A 19,255-nucleotide genomic window follows, 5' to 3' on the forward strand; every position below is an offset into this window, starting at 1 on the left:
CCTTTATTAGGTGATTTGAGTTGCTTCGAAACACCTAAGATATCTACTTTTATGTCACTCATGCTAACAGCTGCTATGGTTTAGAATTCTGAATATTTACTTTGTGGTGTCACCGCCAGACACCACACTTGCTAGGTGGTAGCTTTTAAATCGGCCGCGGTCCGCTAGTATACGTCGGACCCGCGTGTCGCCACTGTCAGTAATTGCAGACCGAGCGCCACCACACGGCAGGTCTAGAGAGACGTCCTGGCACTCGCCCCAGTTGTACAGCCGACGTTCATAGCAATGGTTCACTGACAAATACGCTCTCATTTGCCGAGACGATAGTTAGCATAGCCTTCAGCTACATTTGCTACGACCTAGCAAGGCGCCGTATTCAATTGATATTGAGATTCTGTTAATGTATCATCAAGAGCGATGTTCTACAAATGTGGATTAAATTTAAGTATTCCAGAAGCTACGTACTTTTCTTTATAGCATTCATTACGTATCCTGTTTCAGACCTCACGCCAGCCTGCGTGAGTTTAAGCGCGTGCCTTTCGGCTTCCTCTCATTGTGTCTAGGCTGTCTTGTCTAGACACAACATATTTGGCGACGAGTCTCAAAAGAGGATTTAGCGTTCGTATTGCTCTAATTTACTTGTGTCATGGCTTCGCCACAATCTCCAGATGTACTGTCCGAATTTTATCGCTTGCAGAATCAGCAGACGCAGGCGTTATTGGATGCCCTTGGACAGCTCGTCCAGGGTCAACGTGCAATGCAAAACGATGCGGCAGCCGCCGCTCCACCGCTACCGCAGCTACAACATGCAGTTGCACCACCTTTTCGTCAGTTCGATGCGGCAATGGAAAGCTGGACGGAGTGGTCACGCCAATTTGGATTCCATCTCGCCGCCTACAGAATTCAAGGTAACGAGCGGCAGCCTCACTTATTGGCGTGTGTAGGGGTGCAGACGTACCGTGTGATAGTGAAATTATTTCCCCGCCGCGACGTAGCAACTCTGTCCTACGAAGAAATTTTGTCGGCATTAGATGCATATTTCAAGGAATCAGTCAATGTAGTTGCAAAAAGGTATACTTTCTTTCGTACAAAACGTACGGCCGGTCAAACTAATTGGGAGTGGGTTGCAACTTTGCAAGGCCTTACTAGGGATTGTGCTTTTGAGTGTGAATGTGGACTCCCTTATTCAGATACTATGGTACGTGATGCCATTGCACAGAACGTTTCTGATGTTCGTATACAGGAGCAAATTTTGAAACTAGTCAATCCCTCCCTTCAACAAGTGATAGACATATTGGATAGGCAAGACACACTTGACTTTGCTCAGGCATCGTTTGAAACTTCGCCAGCTGTGTGTCACATTAACCGGCCCGCCGGGCGAGCTGCACAGAACGGTAAACAGCCCTCGCGCACGTCCGCGGAGCCACGTGTGCCGCACAAGCACGCAAATGCAGTGAAATCATGCCCGCGGTGTGCTACTAGACATTCGCGTGAAAATTGCCCGTCACGCCAAGCTATTTGCTTCTTCTGTAATAAAAAAGGACATGTTCAGAGTGTTTGCCAGCAAAAGCTCAGTTCGGACACTCACAACCATTCCAGGCCCTTTGCTTCACGCCGGAATCGTAATCGAACCAAGAATACTCAGGCTCGTGAACCTTCGCCCATGGACATTCATGTAGTTAATTCCACTCCGCCCAATGCCACTCTCTCTAACAGTGACTGTGTTCATCCCACAAACGGTGTGCGTCGACGTCGACGGAAATCACGTCAAGTCGCAAGTGCTTCTGTACCAGTGTCAGTTCAAATTGCACGAGACAGTCGCTCTTGTCGTCAGCAGGACAATAAACTTTTTTTTGACTTGGAAATTCATGGCCGCGTGATACCATTCCAAGTCGATACCAGAGCTGCAGTTTCATTGCTCAATAAAGACATGTACAAACAACTGGGAACACCTCCGTTGCGTGCTGCAAATGTTACGTTAAATAGTTGGTTCAAATGGTTCAAATGGCTCTGAGCACTATGGGACTTAACATCTATGGTCATCAGTCCCCTAGAACTTAGAACTACTTAAACCTAACTAACCTAAGGACAGCACACAACACCCAGCCATCACGAGGCAGAGAAAATCCCTGACCCCGCCGGGAATCGAACCCGGGAACCCGGGTGTGGGAAGCGAGAACGCTTCCGCACGACCACGAGATGCGGACAGTTAAATAGTTATTCAGGTCAGAATATCCCTGTGTTACGACAGTGCAGCCTTCTTGCAACATACAAGGGACATACAAAACTTGTGTCATTTTACATACTTCGTTCTTCTTCTGCAGTGAACTTGTTTGGTTTAGATTTATTTCAGTTGTTTAACTTGTCTATAGTAAATCAGGTCCTATCAGTGAACCAGACTGTGCCTTCAGCCAGTGTTTCTCGTCTATGTGAAGAGTTTGCCGACATTTTTGCACCGGGCCTCGGTTGCGCTTAGGACTATAAAGCACATTTGGAACTGAAAGTAAACGCGCAACCGAAATTTTTCAGAGCGCGCAATGTTCCCCACGCATTGCGTGATGAGGTCGCACGAACATTACAAGATTTGGATTCACAAGGTGTGATTGAACGTGTGCAGGCTTCTCTCTGGGCATCACCCTTAGTAATTTTGCCAAAACCTTCCGGAAAATTGAGACTTTGTGTGGACTTCAAAGCTACAGTGAATCCACAACTAGTGATTGCAACTTTTCCTTTACCCTGCCCGGAAGATCTTTTTGACAAACTGTGCCCGGGTAAATATTTTTCGAAGTTGGACCTAGCAGATGCGTACTTGCAAATACCAGTGGACGACGAATTCCAGCGCGTCTTGGTGGTTAACACGCACCTTGGTTTGTATCGATTCAAAAGACCGCCATTCGGGTGTGCATCCGTCCCTGCATTGTTTCAGCAATATCTGCAAACTGTTTGTGCGTCGGTCCCTACTGCAGCAAACTATCTGGACGATATTGTGATCTCCGGAAAGACGGAAGAAGAACATTTAGCCAATCTCAGGACATTATTTCAGGTCTTGCGACAAAATGGTCTTCGCTTGCGGAAGGACAAATGTGTGTTTTTTGCTCGTGACTTACCATATTTGGGACATGTAATCAATGCACAAGGCATACATCCGAGTCCAGAGCACCTCCATGCCATACAGGACTTGCCTTCGCCGCAGAATTTGAAGCAGCTACAGAGTGTGCTGGGTAAAATTAACTATTATCATCGCTATGTTCCCCATGCGTCTTCCATTTCAGCTCCGCTTCATCGCTTACGCCGTAAAGGTGTTCCGTTCGTCTGGACGACGGAATGCGAACGCGCCTTTCGCCTGTTGAAATCGGCGTTGCTTTCAAATACTTGCCTTACGCCATTCGATCCCCAGAAACCCCTTTTGTTGATGGTCGATGCATCGGATTTCGGGATCGGTGCTGTGCTTGCGCACAAAGATGGATTGCATGATCGCCCTATTGCCTTTGCGTCCAAATTGCTCTCGTCTGCGCAAAGACATTATTCACAGATCGAGAAAGAAGCTTTGGCTCTCGTCTTTGGTGTTACTAAGTTTCACGATTTCTTGTATGGTCGTCACTTTACCATCATTGCAGACCACAAACCCTTGACGTCGCTTTTTCATCCGAACAAGCCTGTACCTCCACGTACAGCGCAGAAATTCATTCGCTGGTCTATTTTCCTCTCGCAGTACCGCTACGATATCTTGTATCGGTCCACTGCTAAGCACGGAAACGCCGATGCGTTGTCCCGTTTGCCTGTTGCTGAGGATAGAGCATTCGATTCTTCCGAACTTGCTTGCATGTTCATTGATTCGGAAACCGATGCCGTGGTCGAATCGTTTCCGATTGATTTTCGTCGTGTAGCTACAGCCACAGCTGCTGACCCTGTCCTTGCTACCGTTTTGCGTTTTGTTGCTACGCAATGGCCCTTGTCGAAATCACGGATCGACGATGCGTTGGTTCGCCGATTTTTTGCTCACATGGAGAGACTTTTTGTTCGACGTGGTGTTTTGTTGTTGCGTTCTGATAATGATCAGTCCAGGGTCGTGGTCCCACGTTCGTTGCAGTCCTCTGTCTTACGGCTTCTCCACCAAGGACATTGGGGTATAGTGCGAACGAAACAACTTGCTCGTCAGCACTGTACTTGGTTCGGAATCAATGCTGCGATTACGAATATGTGCTCTTCTTGCATGGCGTGTGCCGAACAACAATCCGCACCGCCGCGGAAATTCTTTGCATGGCCGAAAGCCACTTCCCCTTGGAAACGCTTGCACATCGATTTTGCTGGTCCATTCTGGAATGCTCGATGGTTGGTTGTGGTAGATTCATTCAGTAATTCTCCTTTTGTTGTCAAGATGTCTTCCACGACGTCGTCTGCCACCATCCAAGCGTTATCCGCTATATTTTGCATTGAAGGTCTTCTCCAGACTATTGTTTCCGACAATGGCCCACAATTCATGTCCGCAGAATTTCAGTCATTCTGCAAGGCCAATGGTATTCAACATCTGACATCCGCGCCGTTTTCGCCTCAGTCAAACGGTGCCGCTGAACGATTGGTCCGGACTTTCAAGTCACAGGTGTTGAAGTTGAAAGCGTCGCATTCTCGGGAGGACGCGTTATTGCTCTTTTTTTCTTCGTATCGCTCTCAGCCCCGCGATGGTCGCTCGCTGGCTGAGTTGCTCCACTGTCGTCCTCATCGAACCTTGATGTCTTTGCTGCATCCGACGCGTCAGGTTCCTGTGCAGCGGCAGCCACCTGCTTTTGCTCCAGGCGACGTTGTATATTATCGCAACTATCGAGGTTCACGGCGTTGGCTCGCAGGGCGCATTCTTCGCTGCCTCGGCCGCGCTATGTATCTGGTTTTGGGGGCCACTGGTGAGGTGCGTCGGCGTCTCAATCAGCTGCGCCTCTGTCGTCGCACGGGTTCTGCCGCTCCCCGTCTGCTTTCAGCGACGGTGCCGTCCGGTCAGCGCCCTGGGGCCCATCTACTGGCTCGCCTCATCCCCAGGTGTTACCGACGCTGCCTTCCATTTTGCCCCATGGCGACACGCCGCCGCCGCCGCCACCTGTTCTCCCGCCGGCGACGCCCGCAGTGGACGCGTCGCTGCGACCGCCGGGCGCCTCCCTGGGTCACGCGCCGCCGATCGCTTCCCGTGACCAGCTGTCCTCCGACATGGAACTCTTGCCCGCTCCGGACCAGATGTCGTCTTCGCCCGTCGGGTGCCCCGACGCAATAGAGGTCGACCCTTCGGCCCCTCCTGTCTCTCTACGGGCGCATACACCGCATGTTGGCGTGCACCCTGGACTAGGTTTTCAGGCGTTTCCTAGCTCCCCTCGGACCGAATGGCCGGGTGCGGGTGGCACAGCCTCGCCTGTTGTTAGGCTCCCCACCTCGTCGCATACGTCAACATGGGGTCCTCCCCACGGCGGGCGGAAGCCTTATAACACAACCGTACGCCGATTTGCGGGGGAGGAATGTGGTGTCACCGCCAGACACCACACTTGCTAGGTGGTAGCTTTCAAATCGGCCGCGGTCCGCTAGTATACGTCGGACCCGCGTGTCGCCACTGTCAGTAATTGCAGACCGAGCGCCACCACACGGCAGGTCTAGAGAGACGTCCTGGCACTCGCCCCAGTTGTACAGCCGACGTTCATAGCAATGGTTCACTTACAAATACGCTCTCATTTGCCGAGACGATAGTTAGCATAGCCTTCAGCTACATTTGCTACGACCTAGAAAGGCGCCGTATTCAATTGATATTGAGATTCTATTAATGTATCATCAAAAGCGATGTTCTACAAATGTGGATTAAAGTTAAGTATTCCAGAAGCTACGTACTTTTCTTTATAGCATTCATTACGTATCCTTTTTTCAGACCTCACGCCAGCCTGCGTGAGTTTAAGCGCGTGCCTTTCGGCTTCCTCTCATTGTGTCTAGGCTGTCTTGTCTAGACACAACATACTTCGTCTTCTTTCGTGAAGGAATTACGGAAAACTGTATTTAGCAACTCCACTTTATTGGCACCATCATCGGTAACATTTCCATCGCTATCGTGCAGTGACGGTATTGACTGTTTTTTGCCACTGGTATACTTTACATATGACCAGAATCTCTTTGGGTGTTCTACCGTATGTTGTAACAATATTTCATTGTGAAACTATTAAAATTGTTTCGCATTGATGTCCGCACGAAATTTCGAGCTTCCGTGAAACTTAGCCAGTCTTAGGGATTTTGCGTTCTTCTCAATTTCTTCGCAACCATTTACAATTCGTGCGGTCTCATGAACTAATTGATCAAAGTAATTCTCAGAGAAAGCATTTATTACAATTTCTGAAGATGTCTACCACCAGCTTTGAACATGTTTTTTTGCCAACAAATCGAGGGTAGATTGAAATCTCCACCAATAATAACTGTATGAGTTGGCTACTTATTTGTAATGAGATTCAAGTTTTCTTTGAGCCGTTCAGCTATTATACCATCTGAGTCGGGGGTGGGGGGGTGGGGGGGGGGGGTCGGTAGAAGGAGATAATTTTTATTTTAGTGCGGCTGTTGAGTATAATGTATACCCATAGTAATTCGCAGGAACTATCTACGCTACTGGCCATTAAAATTGCTACACCAAGAAGATGACTTGTTACAGACGCGAAATTTAACCGACAGGAAGAAGATGCTGTGATATGCAAATGATTAGATTTTCAGAGCATTCACACAAGGTTGGCCCCGATGGCGACACCTACAACGTACTGCCATGAGGAAAGTTTCCAACCGATTTCTCATACACAAACAACAGTTGACAGCCGTTGCCTGGTGAAACTTTGTTGTGATGCCTCGGGTAAGGAGAATAAATGCGTTCCATCACGTTTGCGACTTTGATAAAGTTCGGACTGTAGCCTATCGCGACTGCGGTTTATCTTATCGCGACAGTGCTGCTCGCTTTGGTGGAGATCGAATGACTGTTAGCAGTATATGGAATCGGTGGGTTCAGAATGGTAATACGGAACGCCGTGCTGGATCCCAACGGCCTCGTATCACTAGCAGTCGAGATGACAGCCATCTTATCAGCGTGGCTGTAACGGATCGTGCAGCCACGTCTCGATCCCTGAGTCAACAGATGAGGACGTTTGCAATACAACAACCATCTGCACGAACAGTTCGACAACGTTTGCAGCAGCATGGACTACCAGCTCGGTGACCATGGCTGTGGTTACACTCGACGCTGCATCACAGCAGGAGCGCCAGCGATGGTGTACTCAATGACGAACCTGGGTGCACGAATGGCAAAATGTCATTTTTTCTGATGAATCGAGGTTCAGTTTACAGCATCATGATGGTCGCATTCGTGTTTGGCGACATCGCGGTGAACGCACATTGGAAGCGTGTATTCGTCATCGCCATACTGGCATACTGGCCTATCACCTGGCGTGATAGTTTGGGGTGCCACTGGTTACATGTCTCGGTCACCTCTTGTTCGCATTGACGGCACTTTGAACAGTGGACGTTACATTTCAGATGTGTTACGACCCGTGGCTCTACGCTTCATTCGATCCCTGCGAAACCCTACATTTCAGTAGGATAATGCACGACCGCATGTTGCAGGTCCTGTACGCGCCTTTCTGGATACAGAAAATGTTCGACTGCTGCCCTGGTCAGCACATTCTCCAGATCTCTCACCAATTGAAAACGTCTGGTCAATGGTCGCCGAGCATCTGGCTCGTCACAATGCGCCAGTCACTACTCTTGATGAACTGTGGTATCGTGTTGAAGGTGCACGGGCAGCTGTACCTGTACGTGCCATCCAAGCTCTGTTTGACTCAATGCCCAGGCGTATCAAGGCCGTTATTACGGCCAGAGGTGGTTGTTCTGGGTACTGTTTTCTCAGGATCTATGCACCCAAACTGCGTGAAAATGTAATGACATGCCAGCTCTAGTATAATATATTTGTCCAATGAATACCCGTTTATCAGCTGCATTTCTTCTTGGTGTAGCAATTTTAGTGGCCAGTATTTTATTTCAACTTCACTACAAGATAAACTAGTACCAACAGGCACAGACACACCACCATCTATTTTATTTAATCTATCCTTTCTGAACACGGTTTGCACCTCTGTAAATATTTAGGCAGAATTTATCTCCGGCTTAAGCCAGATTTCTGTTCCTATAACGATTTCAGCTACCGTGCTTTCTATCAGCGCTTGAAGCTCTAGTAGTTTTCCAACAGAGCTACGACAATTTACGACTACAATACCGACTGTTGCTTGGTTGATTCTCGTTGTTTCTTTGCCCTGTACCCTTCGAGACTGGAGCCCTTTTTGATCTTTCGCGAGACTCTCTAATCTAAAAAACCTCTCAGCCAACGCCACACAGCCCCTGCTACCCGTGTAGACCCCTCCTGTGTGTAGTGAACACCTGACCTATTTAGCGGAACCTGAAACCCCACCACCGTATGAAAATAAAACAAATATCATGAAAGACGCAAGTACTGGCGGTGGAAGCCTACGTTATGTAACAGAGGATTTTATTTCTCTGTTCTTACCCTGTGTCAGATTGCCTGATGGTTGGTTAAGCTAGGTCAACGGTCAGATGGCCTATCATGTTATTAGAAGTTCATTGATCGTATCCTCTGCTGATGCGCCAATCCACGACAACGGTCGCCTTGGTTATCAGGAGAGAATGTAGTGAAATATTGGTTTCTGTCGTTATTCTCTATCAGATTCCCCGACGATGATGCAAGCCCGGGCAATTGTCATGCACTATTAGCAGGGAATCTAACGGTGTACTCTTTCTCTGTTGTTATCCTCTCTCTGATTACCTGATGATGGGCTAAGACTAAGCAACAATCGAATTTGAAATTGTGTAAAGACAGCTGACTGGTGATTGTTTAGAAATAGCATGTTATTTGGGTAGACCATTTAGTTTAGTCAACTGACACGTTTTTTGTGCAAAAATCACTAAACCATGGTAATTTCGGAATCGAGAAGGACAGTAACAACCACTCGTCTACGCAAAACCGGTAGCTATTGATAAGAGATTGTGCATCCAGCCTATGTTTGAACTAGTAGATATAGTCTCCACTTTTTATGTACATCTTCTTCTTACCGGGTGGTTGAGACAGATTGTTTGAGATCTCGGTGATTGTAGACCTCTAATTCTTATTCAGTCAAATCCGAACGAGCTTAAATTGGGTCACGTAGGTGAAAAAATCAGTTCGGAATATATGGGAGGGATTTCCAGTTTTAGTCTTTGCCTTACAACAAACGCAAACTTCGTGAAAACCGTCGTCGGAAACAATCGATTGAAAGTACTTTAATTAATTGGCAGTACAAGACTGTAGCACTTTGAAATGATGTCCGAGCAAATTTTTGGGATGCTCTTAGTCTGTGTCAGGGTCTTAAGACCACGACTTGCTCGTTATGTACTGAAGTTCCAACTGTGAAAATGTCTCATGTTTGATGTTACCATTTATTACGTAGCGTCAGCATTATTCGAAACGCAAGAATGATGTTGACATCATGGGAACAGACGTCTTTATCACGAGAGTCCCACAAGGACACAAGAACTTAAGGACACAGCTCGGTATGTATGTGTAGGTAGCTAATTTTACGTGTTGTGGGCTGTAAACAATTAATAATGTTTCTCCTATCCACTTCTTTTTATGTACAGTTTTTATTGTGAGTAGTATCGTTATGTATACATACGACGCTCTTAAAAATTTGATATGGCATAATATGGAAATTTCATGTTAATGAAAAAAAGGGGTAATATCAGCTGAAGCAGTAAAGACGGGAATATAGTGACTTCGTGTACTGTTCCAGCTCATCACGCTGCTCGGACTGAAGTATCCTTTGAAGAACCTCAAAAAAACGTTCATTTGTCGTCAGAATATGTAGATGCGAGGCACTAAAACTACTCGCTATTTCTAGGCAGCTGCTGACCTCTTGGCAAATCCAGAGCGGATTCTTGCAGACGGTGACGATGGAGAGGTTCTGCGGCCGATTCATCCACACGACGGACACCTCGGTGACACTCACCCACGTCACAGCCGTGAAGTACAGCTCCCTGCAAGAGAAAATCCAACAAGTGTGTATGCGGTACCCTTCAGTAGCACTGAAATGGATACATGCAGAATCTCTGCAAAACACCTAAAGCTGTTCAAATCAACGTCGGACACCTCGGTGACACTCACCCACGTCACAGCCGTGAAGTACAGCTCCCTGCAAGAGAAAATCCAACAAGTGTGTATGCGGTACCCTTCAGTAGCACTGAAATGGATACATGCAGAATCTCTGCAAAACACCTAAAGCTGTTCAAATCAACGACGGACACCTCGGTGACACTCACCCACGTCACAGCCGTGAAGTACAGCTCCCTGCAAGAGAAAATCCAGCAAGTGTGTATGCGGTACCCTTCAGTAGCACTGAAATGGAGACATGCAGAATCTCTGCAAAACACCTAAAGCTGTTCAAATCAAAGGTTAACTCTTCCGATTCCATTTGAGTTCGCACATCGAGAAGGGGTAAAGGTGAGAACATTGTATTACTTTAACTAGTCAAGAAATACAATGAGATCACGATTACTTCAATTTTAGGAATAGTGATGATTGGTTGGTTGGTTGTTTCGGGGAAGGAGACCAGACAGCGAGGTCATCGGTCTCATCGGATTAGGGAAGGACGGGGAAGGAAGTCGGCCGTGCCCTTTGAAAGGAACTATCCCGGCATTTGCCTGGAGCGATTTAGGGAAATCACGGAAAACCTAAATCAGGATGGCCGGACGCGGGATTGAACCTTCGTCCTCCCGAATGCGAGTCCAGTGTCTAACCACTGCGCCACCGCGCTCGGTCAATAGTGATGATTCAAGAATTCTAGTGGGAAAATACGGCTGCTTTTTGCTGTAAAGGATTTTCTACTTTACTAACTGACTATCTTCTTTCATTGAAGATTATGTACTCACAGAATTTCTTCTTAAAGTGAAGTGTAATACGACTGTGCATGATCTTTGATTATTCTGCTAATTTTCTACATATGGAAGTAATTTATATCGCTGCTCTTCAGCCGTCAACACGGAAGAAGATGGAAGGAAGATCGAAGTTTAGTATCTGGTCGGCGAAGAGGTATTAGAGACGGAGCATGAGCTCGGATTTGGTAAGCGTACTGAAGGAAATCACCTATGTCCTTTTATGAGGAATCATCCTCCATCGAATTTGACCGGTTGAGGAAGCAGCGAGACACCTAAATGAGAAAGGCTGTACACCTTCTTACCGCTGTTCCACTTCGCTTAGTAATCATCAGTAATGGCGACGCTACCGAGTTCAGTACATCACCACGGGTTAGGTGATTACAAAGTGCTATACAGGACCGGGCGGAAACACGTCTGCGTGAAGCCAGGATAGCTGTTGGGAACCTGTGAATCGTCAACGACGTGAGTAAAATATTGTTCAAGTTCCGTCATTTGTGTTCCATTCTAGCTGAAGTCTGCCCACTCAGCTCAGCATCTGCACGCCTAGGCGAGGTTTAGCGACCACGGGCTGAAGCAGGTTGCCGGCGAGCAGGCGCGGCCAGTGCCCAGTGTAGCACAAAGGAGTCTCTGGCTGGCTGATGGAGTGTTCTCGGTCCCACTCCGAATTCTACGATGACCCTTAATGACCAGTCCGCGAACTACCTGGTGTCGTTAGTCGTGTGGTCAGTCGATCTTCTCTCTACCCCTGGTAGGTGTCAGCATTTGGAGGCGCCTGAGTGTTGAACAGACGAAGATGATGGACACAGAATCCATTGAAACGTTGCGCCACGACGACGCCACTTGGTTGGTAACCTGAGAAGATTTCATAGCAGAATTTTATTCTGATTTCTACACCTTACTACTCTGTGCTCTAAGAGTGCATCAAATTCAAAAAACAGATGCATGTTTTCGGCGTCTTTAAATCAGTGCAACGAAATACTTTGTCAAAGTGGTACGACGTAAAAGTCACTTGAATTTGTCTATTATGAGTGGTCTAAAAGCTAATTCTGACATTTTTACACGTGTTCAATTGGAATCGGCCCACAGCTACAAACTATAATGAGTTTTATGCCATGCACGTTTTGGAGATGAAATGTGACTGCACAAACACTGATGACAACCATTTTGGAATTTTATGACAGGTAATATGTTGTTACTGAGAAAGTATGGCGATATATCGATTGTGGATTGTATTTAATTAATGAAAATGGATATGTCATCTGACAGACTGAGCGTTTTCTCTTCGTACAGAGCTGGCAGGATATGATGTGTTAACACATACCCACGCAAATCACCGAGAGGGGCGGCATAGAAATGAAGGTTCCTAACGCTTTTTCTGGAGCAGCGAGTTTCAAATTCTGTCCGAACAGCTTGTTAGGTAGGCTTTTCTGTAGTTATCGTAAATGTCTGGTGTACCTGTTCCTCTCTTCGTCCTTTTTCAAACACGTAAGTGTTGCGTCTGCGTTGACAACATTACAGACTCGAGGCTAAACTCTAAATTGAGACGAAATCTATTAACTCACTCCTCGTGTTTCCTTTCCTTCCACGTAAAATTTGAACTTCAACTACGGAAATATATTGAAGTATGAGAAAGTACGTAAAATATTCTCAGCAACTTTATTTGTCTGTAATATTCTCTGTCATGAAACGGCGTCAGTGTTTTTATGTAGCTGGGTTCCCACAACGATGGTTTTGTCAGCCAAAACCACACTGACTTGAAATAATTCACTAAAATGTGTTTATTTATGATGCGCATACAGAATCAGTGGTAAGACAGTAGACGCGTTTTCGATAATGTAGTGGTTCAAATTCTCGTCCAAAGATCTATATTTAGGTTATCTGTTATTATTTCCGTAAATCACTTAAGGCAAATATTAGAATGGTTCCTTGGAAACTACACGGTAGATTTCCTTCCTCAGTGGAACGTCTGCTCAGTCTCTAGTGACTTCGCCGCCGAAGGATCGTCAAGCAGTACACTTCTTTTCTTCCTTGGTGTTCGCATTATGTTATCATTGTAACAGATATTATTATTGTATTCTCAGGAGCCTTACAAGAAGAAAATATGACAAAGGAGGATATAAACAAATTTTACTCCGCAAATCTGCATAGAAAGGCTGCACAGAAAGTTATTCGTAGTCGACGAACTAAAATAATTACTAATTAAAAGAAATACAACAATTTTGTCAGGGAAAACATATGTAATACATAAGAAGTGTGTTTCTGTACTAGATCAATTCGCAAAGGAAAGCACTAGTTTGATACATTCCTGACAATATGAACTACGAACAAGTCTAATTATCCTGATACATTCCGCAGATGAAGCTGTTTGCGAATTCGAAGAATAAATATAATGAACAGGATAGTGAGACACAGGTACTAGAGTAAAACATATGGAGACTGAAGTTAATCATCATCTCACAAGCGTTGTTACAGCGACGATAGTTTGTATCATCTTCACGGTGATGAAAAGAATACCTAAAAATCTTACCTCCAATATAGAAATATGGCGACCACAAAGCGGTATTGTTGACGTGCTTTCTCGGAGTAGTCTCAGGGTATGTCCAAATTGTTGTGGCATCGGCGTCAGACGAAACGTCGCAACCAGCAAAGGGGTGTGCAGGCCAGTACCTCACTTTATTCTGCAGTTGCAACACCCTGACCCATGGCGTTCTACCATCAGTGCTGGACTGGACTGCTACATTCTGTAGCGCAATTCTGTGTTTCGTCAGCCAGCTTTTGTGACGGAAGTCTTCCTCCAACCACAACGCACACGGCTAATGACAGTATAAATGCTCCTCGATTAGCCATTAACAGCATTCCATCAGCGCCGTGCATTCGACCAGCGCAGTCTGTTCGCCAGTCGTCGGTCGAATGTATGACCTAGCAGCTACAACCTCGCTGAGCAGCATCGAACATCAGCACCTAGGTGAAGCAGTTGGTCTACAAGCTGCCACCTAGCCTACTGGCGCCTTGCCACGGTTCGTTTGGCTGCCCCCGTCAGGGGTTCGAGTCCCTCCCTCGGGCATGGGTGTGTGTGTGTTGTCCTTAGCGTAAGTCAGTTTAAGTTAGATTAGGTAGTGTGTAAGGCTAGGGACCTATGACCTCAGCAGTTCGGTCCCATAGGAACTTACCACCATCTAGCCTTGATGGTTCTGGGATTCGATCTGTAGACGCAAACCCATCATCACCTTACACCCGGCCAGTCTCCCAGAGTTCTGAATTCGATCAGAGTTGTCTGCAGGTACCTGCCAGCTGCCACGTGCTGCGTCCAGAGACGCCAGTCCTTGCGTAAGCACCCTGCATCTCGGAACTCCCAATTTGAGTCATCAAGTCCGCCAATGCTGCCAGCCACTGTTTTGCTACCACACCCTCCTGCTGCCACAGAATTCTCAATCGCTGCCCACTAGCCACAGCCGGCCTGCTCCTAGACCGCAGTCGTCGACCTCCCATTTGGAAGCTTCGATTAGTAAAGAATTTTTGGAGTAAGCTTCCCTGATTATGGAGACTCCATGGTACTGGAGATCCCATCCCCCACTCCCTGCACAAACCAAATTTGTGGCTGCAGTGGCTTCCTGCAACACATGTGCTAGTGTAGTAATCACAGCATAACACGACCGCTACAAACTGTACTGCGTGCTGCCTGGTCATGCAGGAAGTAGAAATGGCAAGTAATATGACTCTCCGACCCATTAACTCTCACCAAACCTATATAGGAATGAGGTCTGATAGGTATATCAGCCGCCGAAATTGCGAAAAGTACTTTCCTAACGACAGCTGTACATAAGTCGTATGCCACAGGGAGGGTGTATTTCTCCATGTGGGTCTCCGATACAGAATCGAGGCCTGACATTACACAGAAATGTGTTTCACGAATTAGATCAATCCGAAAAGGAATACAGAAGTTTGATACTGTTCCAATTCCTGACAGTATGAACTATGAACAAGTCTAATTATACTGCTACATCTCACAGATCAAGCGGTCGTTAAATTCGAAGAATGAATCTAATGAACTAGAAAGTCAAATCCAGGAATTATAGCAGAAAATATAGATACTGACTACAGTTACCACTAGAGGCACTGTTTCTCGTTTTCAAAACTTGCTCCTCAATGTAAAACACTACTATCAATGCTTGGACGCAACATACACTATCGATTAGAAGGTGTCTTACATGCATTTGCGGAGTATTCGCTATTTTGAAATTTCCTGACGGGTTAACACTGTGGGCAGCGTGGGGTAGCCGCGCGATCTCGGGCGCCTTGTCACGGTCCGCGCAGCTCCTCCCGTCGGAGTTTCAAGTCCTCCCTCGGGCATGGGTGTGTGAGTTGTCCTTAGCGTTAGCTTAAGTTAGCTTAAATAGTATTTAAGCTTAGAGACCGATGACATCAGCAGTTTGGTCCCATAAGACCTTACCACAAATTTCCAACTAAAGCTATGCCAACCGGCCAGGGTGGCCGAGGGGTTCTAGGCGACACAGTCTGGAACCGCGCCACCGCTACGGTCGCAGGTTCGAATCCTGCCTTGGGCATGGATGTGTGTGATGTCCTTAGGTTAGTTAGGTTTAAGAAGTTCTAAGTTTAAGGGGACTGATGACTTTAGAAGTTAAGTCGCATAGTGCTCAGAGCCATTTGAACCAAAACTATGTCTTGAACCGGAACTTGATAAAGTTCGCTTTTAGCAAACAGTGCTCCTGCCGATTGATTTATCCAATCAGACAGACACGATTCATGAACCGCCTTTACAGCCTGATTTCTCCTAGTATATGACCCATGGAATGTGCAACAAACCAATCTCTACTAAACGCTTAGTATGCTCATTTGCTCCGTCACAAAAATTTGTTTTCTTCACTTTGAGCTGGATGAAAACACTGCAGTTGTAGTTCAAATATTGTTCCTTTCTGTTTGAGGTACAAAATTATCATGTTACGGAAGAGGGATATCCTAAATAATTTGCTGAATTTGTTTTGTTATAAAAGAGATCTTAAGCTCACCGTAGAAAAAATTAGTCACAGGCGAATCGTTAAGTATTTACATGTGGCGTCGTGATTGAGTCATGATCTCAACCGTGCGCGCTGCCTCTATGTCAGCAAAAGGCATTAGCGACGAGTGAGATATTCATGTCTCAATAGGACGTTGTACATAAGCATGTGTAAATCTGAGGACGTAACAGAATGGCAAAAAGAGGCAATCGTATTTGGCCCTACCCATGCCCATAAGGTGTGTGAAGTTGCTACATTTGCTGGTATTTTTCGGCAGACTGTCCAACGTGTCTACAAGCAGTGGAGTAACACACGTGACCACGAAATGCGACGTCAGAATTGCGTTCGGAGAAAGATCCTGATAGAGGGAAAGGAGACGCGTTTCACGGCTACCAAGCCAAATAGAAATTTCTGCAGACAGCTGTTAGCTGTTAGCGAGAGAAAATTACTATGGAAAGTAGATGCTATGAACATTTGGAGTTGGTCACCTCGCAAGAGGCCATTTGTCACATAGGCACGTAAAGACGACAACTCCTAAGTTAATCTGGCTGGAAGAGTGTGCGAATGGTTTTCTGAACACTCCCCCACCCTATATATTTCAATTGTCCTCCAAAATTAGCTGGCTTGAACCCAAAAGAAATTCTTTGGGACACGTTAGAACAGCAGGTAAATCGCCGACATCAGCACCCCCACAATTTGGTGGAGTTGAGCAACGAGTGACTTATCCTCGCTGTGACCCACCTACAGAACCTTCTGGACCCACTTCCTAACCGAATACAGGCAGTTATCAAGTCTAGGGATGGAATTACAAGGTATTAAATAATGTTTATAATGATTTCGCTAGAGGTAAATAATTATTTGTCCAGTGAGCTCATATCTAAAATGGATAAATAATACAAGATGGAGGAGTGACATACTTTACTGCATAAAACGTCAATTAATTCTTTGCAGAGAACTGTGAAAGATACCTTTATGAATCAGCAGACAAGAAACGGCTATTGACGATTTCGTACTTTCACTGAACGAGGATGCATTGTAAATCTACCTCACTTCAGAGCCTACCGTGAGTGTGGAGGCCAAGATGCAGGGTGGCTTACTTTGTGTGGTTGAGCGCACTCGGTGGCTTCAGGTCCCTGGTGCGGATGTTCTTCGGGTCCGCCAAGTCAGCCACTGACAGCGTCACCACAGGATTAGGCGTTCCGGGCTGTGAACACAGGCCACTTCTGTAACTGGTGCTTCATATAAAACACGGTACATACGTCTAACCTTCCACTCTTTTTGAAGGATAAAAGTAATGGCACAGTGCTGTATAACTAGTGAAGATGTAGGACATTCGCAACTGAGAGGCATGATTAATTAATTTAAAGATATCCGCTTCATTTGTATTTTTATCCAAACCAAGACCGGTTTCGGAATGTTAAAATCCCATCTTCAGGTGCTTAAAACTGTTGTATTGGGTAATGCACAACGTGCTATCGGGTCAGTCAGTGGAAGGGCTCTAAATCACTACATCTCAGTCGGAAACTCTCCGCTGTCGGCAGCTGCACGGTATCACGTCAAGAAACCAGTCATGGCTTGCATAAATCATTTTTTCAACTGAAGCGGATTTCTTTATATTAATTAATACTCAAGAAATAATAACGCCACCTGGAAGTATGCCAGCAACCCTCTCAAAGAGAGCATTGGAGTCTCTGGAGAGCTGTAGACCTGCTGTACAATGTTTTATTTATTTTATTTACACGTCAAGTTCCGTAGGACGAAACTGAGGAGCAAATCTCCAAGGACATGGAACGTGTCAGTACATGAAATTACAACATAAAAGTAAAGAAAATAAAAATAAATGTTTATGAACCCAAAAATGTCAGTTCATAAGTTTAAGTAAACGCAATCAACAATACAATAATGTTGTTGCTGTTGTGGTCTTCAGTCCTGAGACTGGTTTGATGCAGCTCTCCATGCTACTCTATCCTGTGCAAGCTTCTTCATCTCCCAGTACCTACTGCAGCCTACATCCTTCTGAATCTGCTTAGTGTATTCATCTCTTGGTCTCCCTCTACGATTTTTACCCTCCACGCGGCCCTACAATACTGAATTGGTGATCCCTCGAGTCTCAGAACATGTCCTACCAACCGATCCCTTCTTCTAGTCAAGTTGTGCCACAAGCTCCTCTTCTCCCCAATTCTATTCAATACCTCCTCATTAGTTATGTGATCTACCCATCTAATCTTCAGCATTCTTCTGTAGCACCACATTTCGAAAGCTTCTATTCTCTTCTTGTCTAAGCTTTTTATCGTCCATGTTTCACTTCCATACAAGGCTACACTCTATACAAATACTTTCAGAAACGACTTCCTGACATTTAAATCTATACTCGATGTTAACAAATTTTTCTTCTTCAGAAACGGTTTCCTTGCCATTGCCAGTCTACATTTTATATCCTCTCTACTTCAAACATCATCAGTTATTTTGCTCCCCAAATAGCAAAACTCCTTTACTACTTTAAGTGTCTCATTTCCTAATCTAATTCTCTCAGCATCACCCGACTTAATTCGACTACATTCCATTATCCTCGTTTTGCTTTTGTTGATGTTCATCTTATATCGTCCTTTCAAGACACTGTCCATTCCGTTCAACTGCTTTTCCAATACAATAATAATCAACTTAATTTTTCAAGGAACTCCTCGACAGAATAGAAGGAGTGACCCATGAGGAAACTCTTCAGTTTCGATTTGAAAGCGCGTGGATTACTGCTAAGATTTTTGAATTCGAGTGGTAGCTTATTGAAAATGGATGCAGCAGTATACTGCTCAACTTTTTGCACAAGAGTTAAGGAAGTCCGATCCAATGCAGGTTTGATTTCTGTCGAGTATTAACCGAGTCAAAGCTGCTTATTCTTGGGAATAAGCTAACATTGTTAACAATAAATGACAGCAAGGATTATATATATTGAGAGGCCAATGTCAAAATACCCAGACTCGTGAACAGGGGTCGACAAGAGGTTCGTGAACTTACACCACTTGTTGCCTAAACCGCCCGTTTCTGAGCCAAAAATATCGTTTTAGAATGAGAAGGGTTACCCCAAAATATAATACCATACGACAATGGCGAAAGAAAATAAGCAAAGTAGACTATTTTCGTATCGTACAATCACTCACTTCTGATACCGTTCGAATAGTAAAAATGGCAATATTGAGTCTTTGAACAAGATCCTGAGCCCGCATCTCGTGGTCGTGCGGTGGCGTTCTCGCTTCCCACGCCCGGGT

At 45.6% G+C, this 19,255-nt stretch overlaps 1 protein-coding gene across 1 annotated transcript in view; it reads right to left on the reverse strand.

Moving 5' to 3' along the window:
- LOC126195557 (dipeptidyl aminopeptidase-like protein 6) overlaps positions 1-19,255 on the reverse strand; it is a gene marked incomplete at its 5' end in the record, with an annotated part of 453,479 nt that overhangs the window by 93,123 nt on the left and 341,101 nt on the right. The window contains 2 exons of the mRNA XM_049934181.1: positions 9,957-10,080; positions 17,090-17,196. Coding sequence (XP_049790138.1) covers positions 9,957-10,080; positions 17,090-17,196 — 231 coding nt within the window. The remainder of the gene's footprint in view (positions 1-9,956; positions 10,081-17,089; positions 17,197-19,255) is intronic.

The sequence above is a fragment of the Schistocerca nitens genome, chromosome 7 (assembly GCF_023898315.1).
Source record: "Schistocerca nitens isolate TAMUIC-IGC-003100 chromosome 7, iqSchNite1.1, whole genome shotgun sequence".
NCBI lineage: Eukaryota > Metazoa > Arthropoda > Insecta > Orthoptera > Acrididae > Schistocerca > Schistocerca nitens.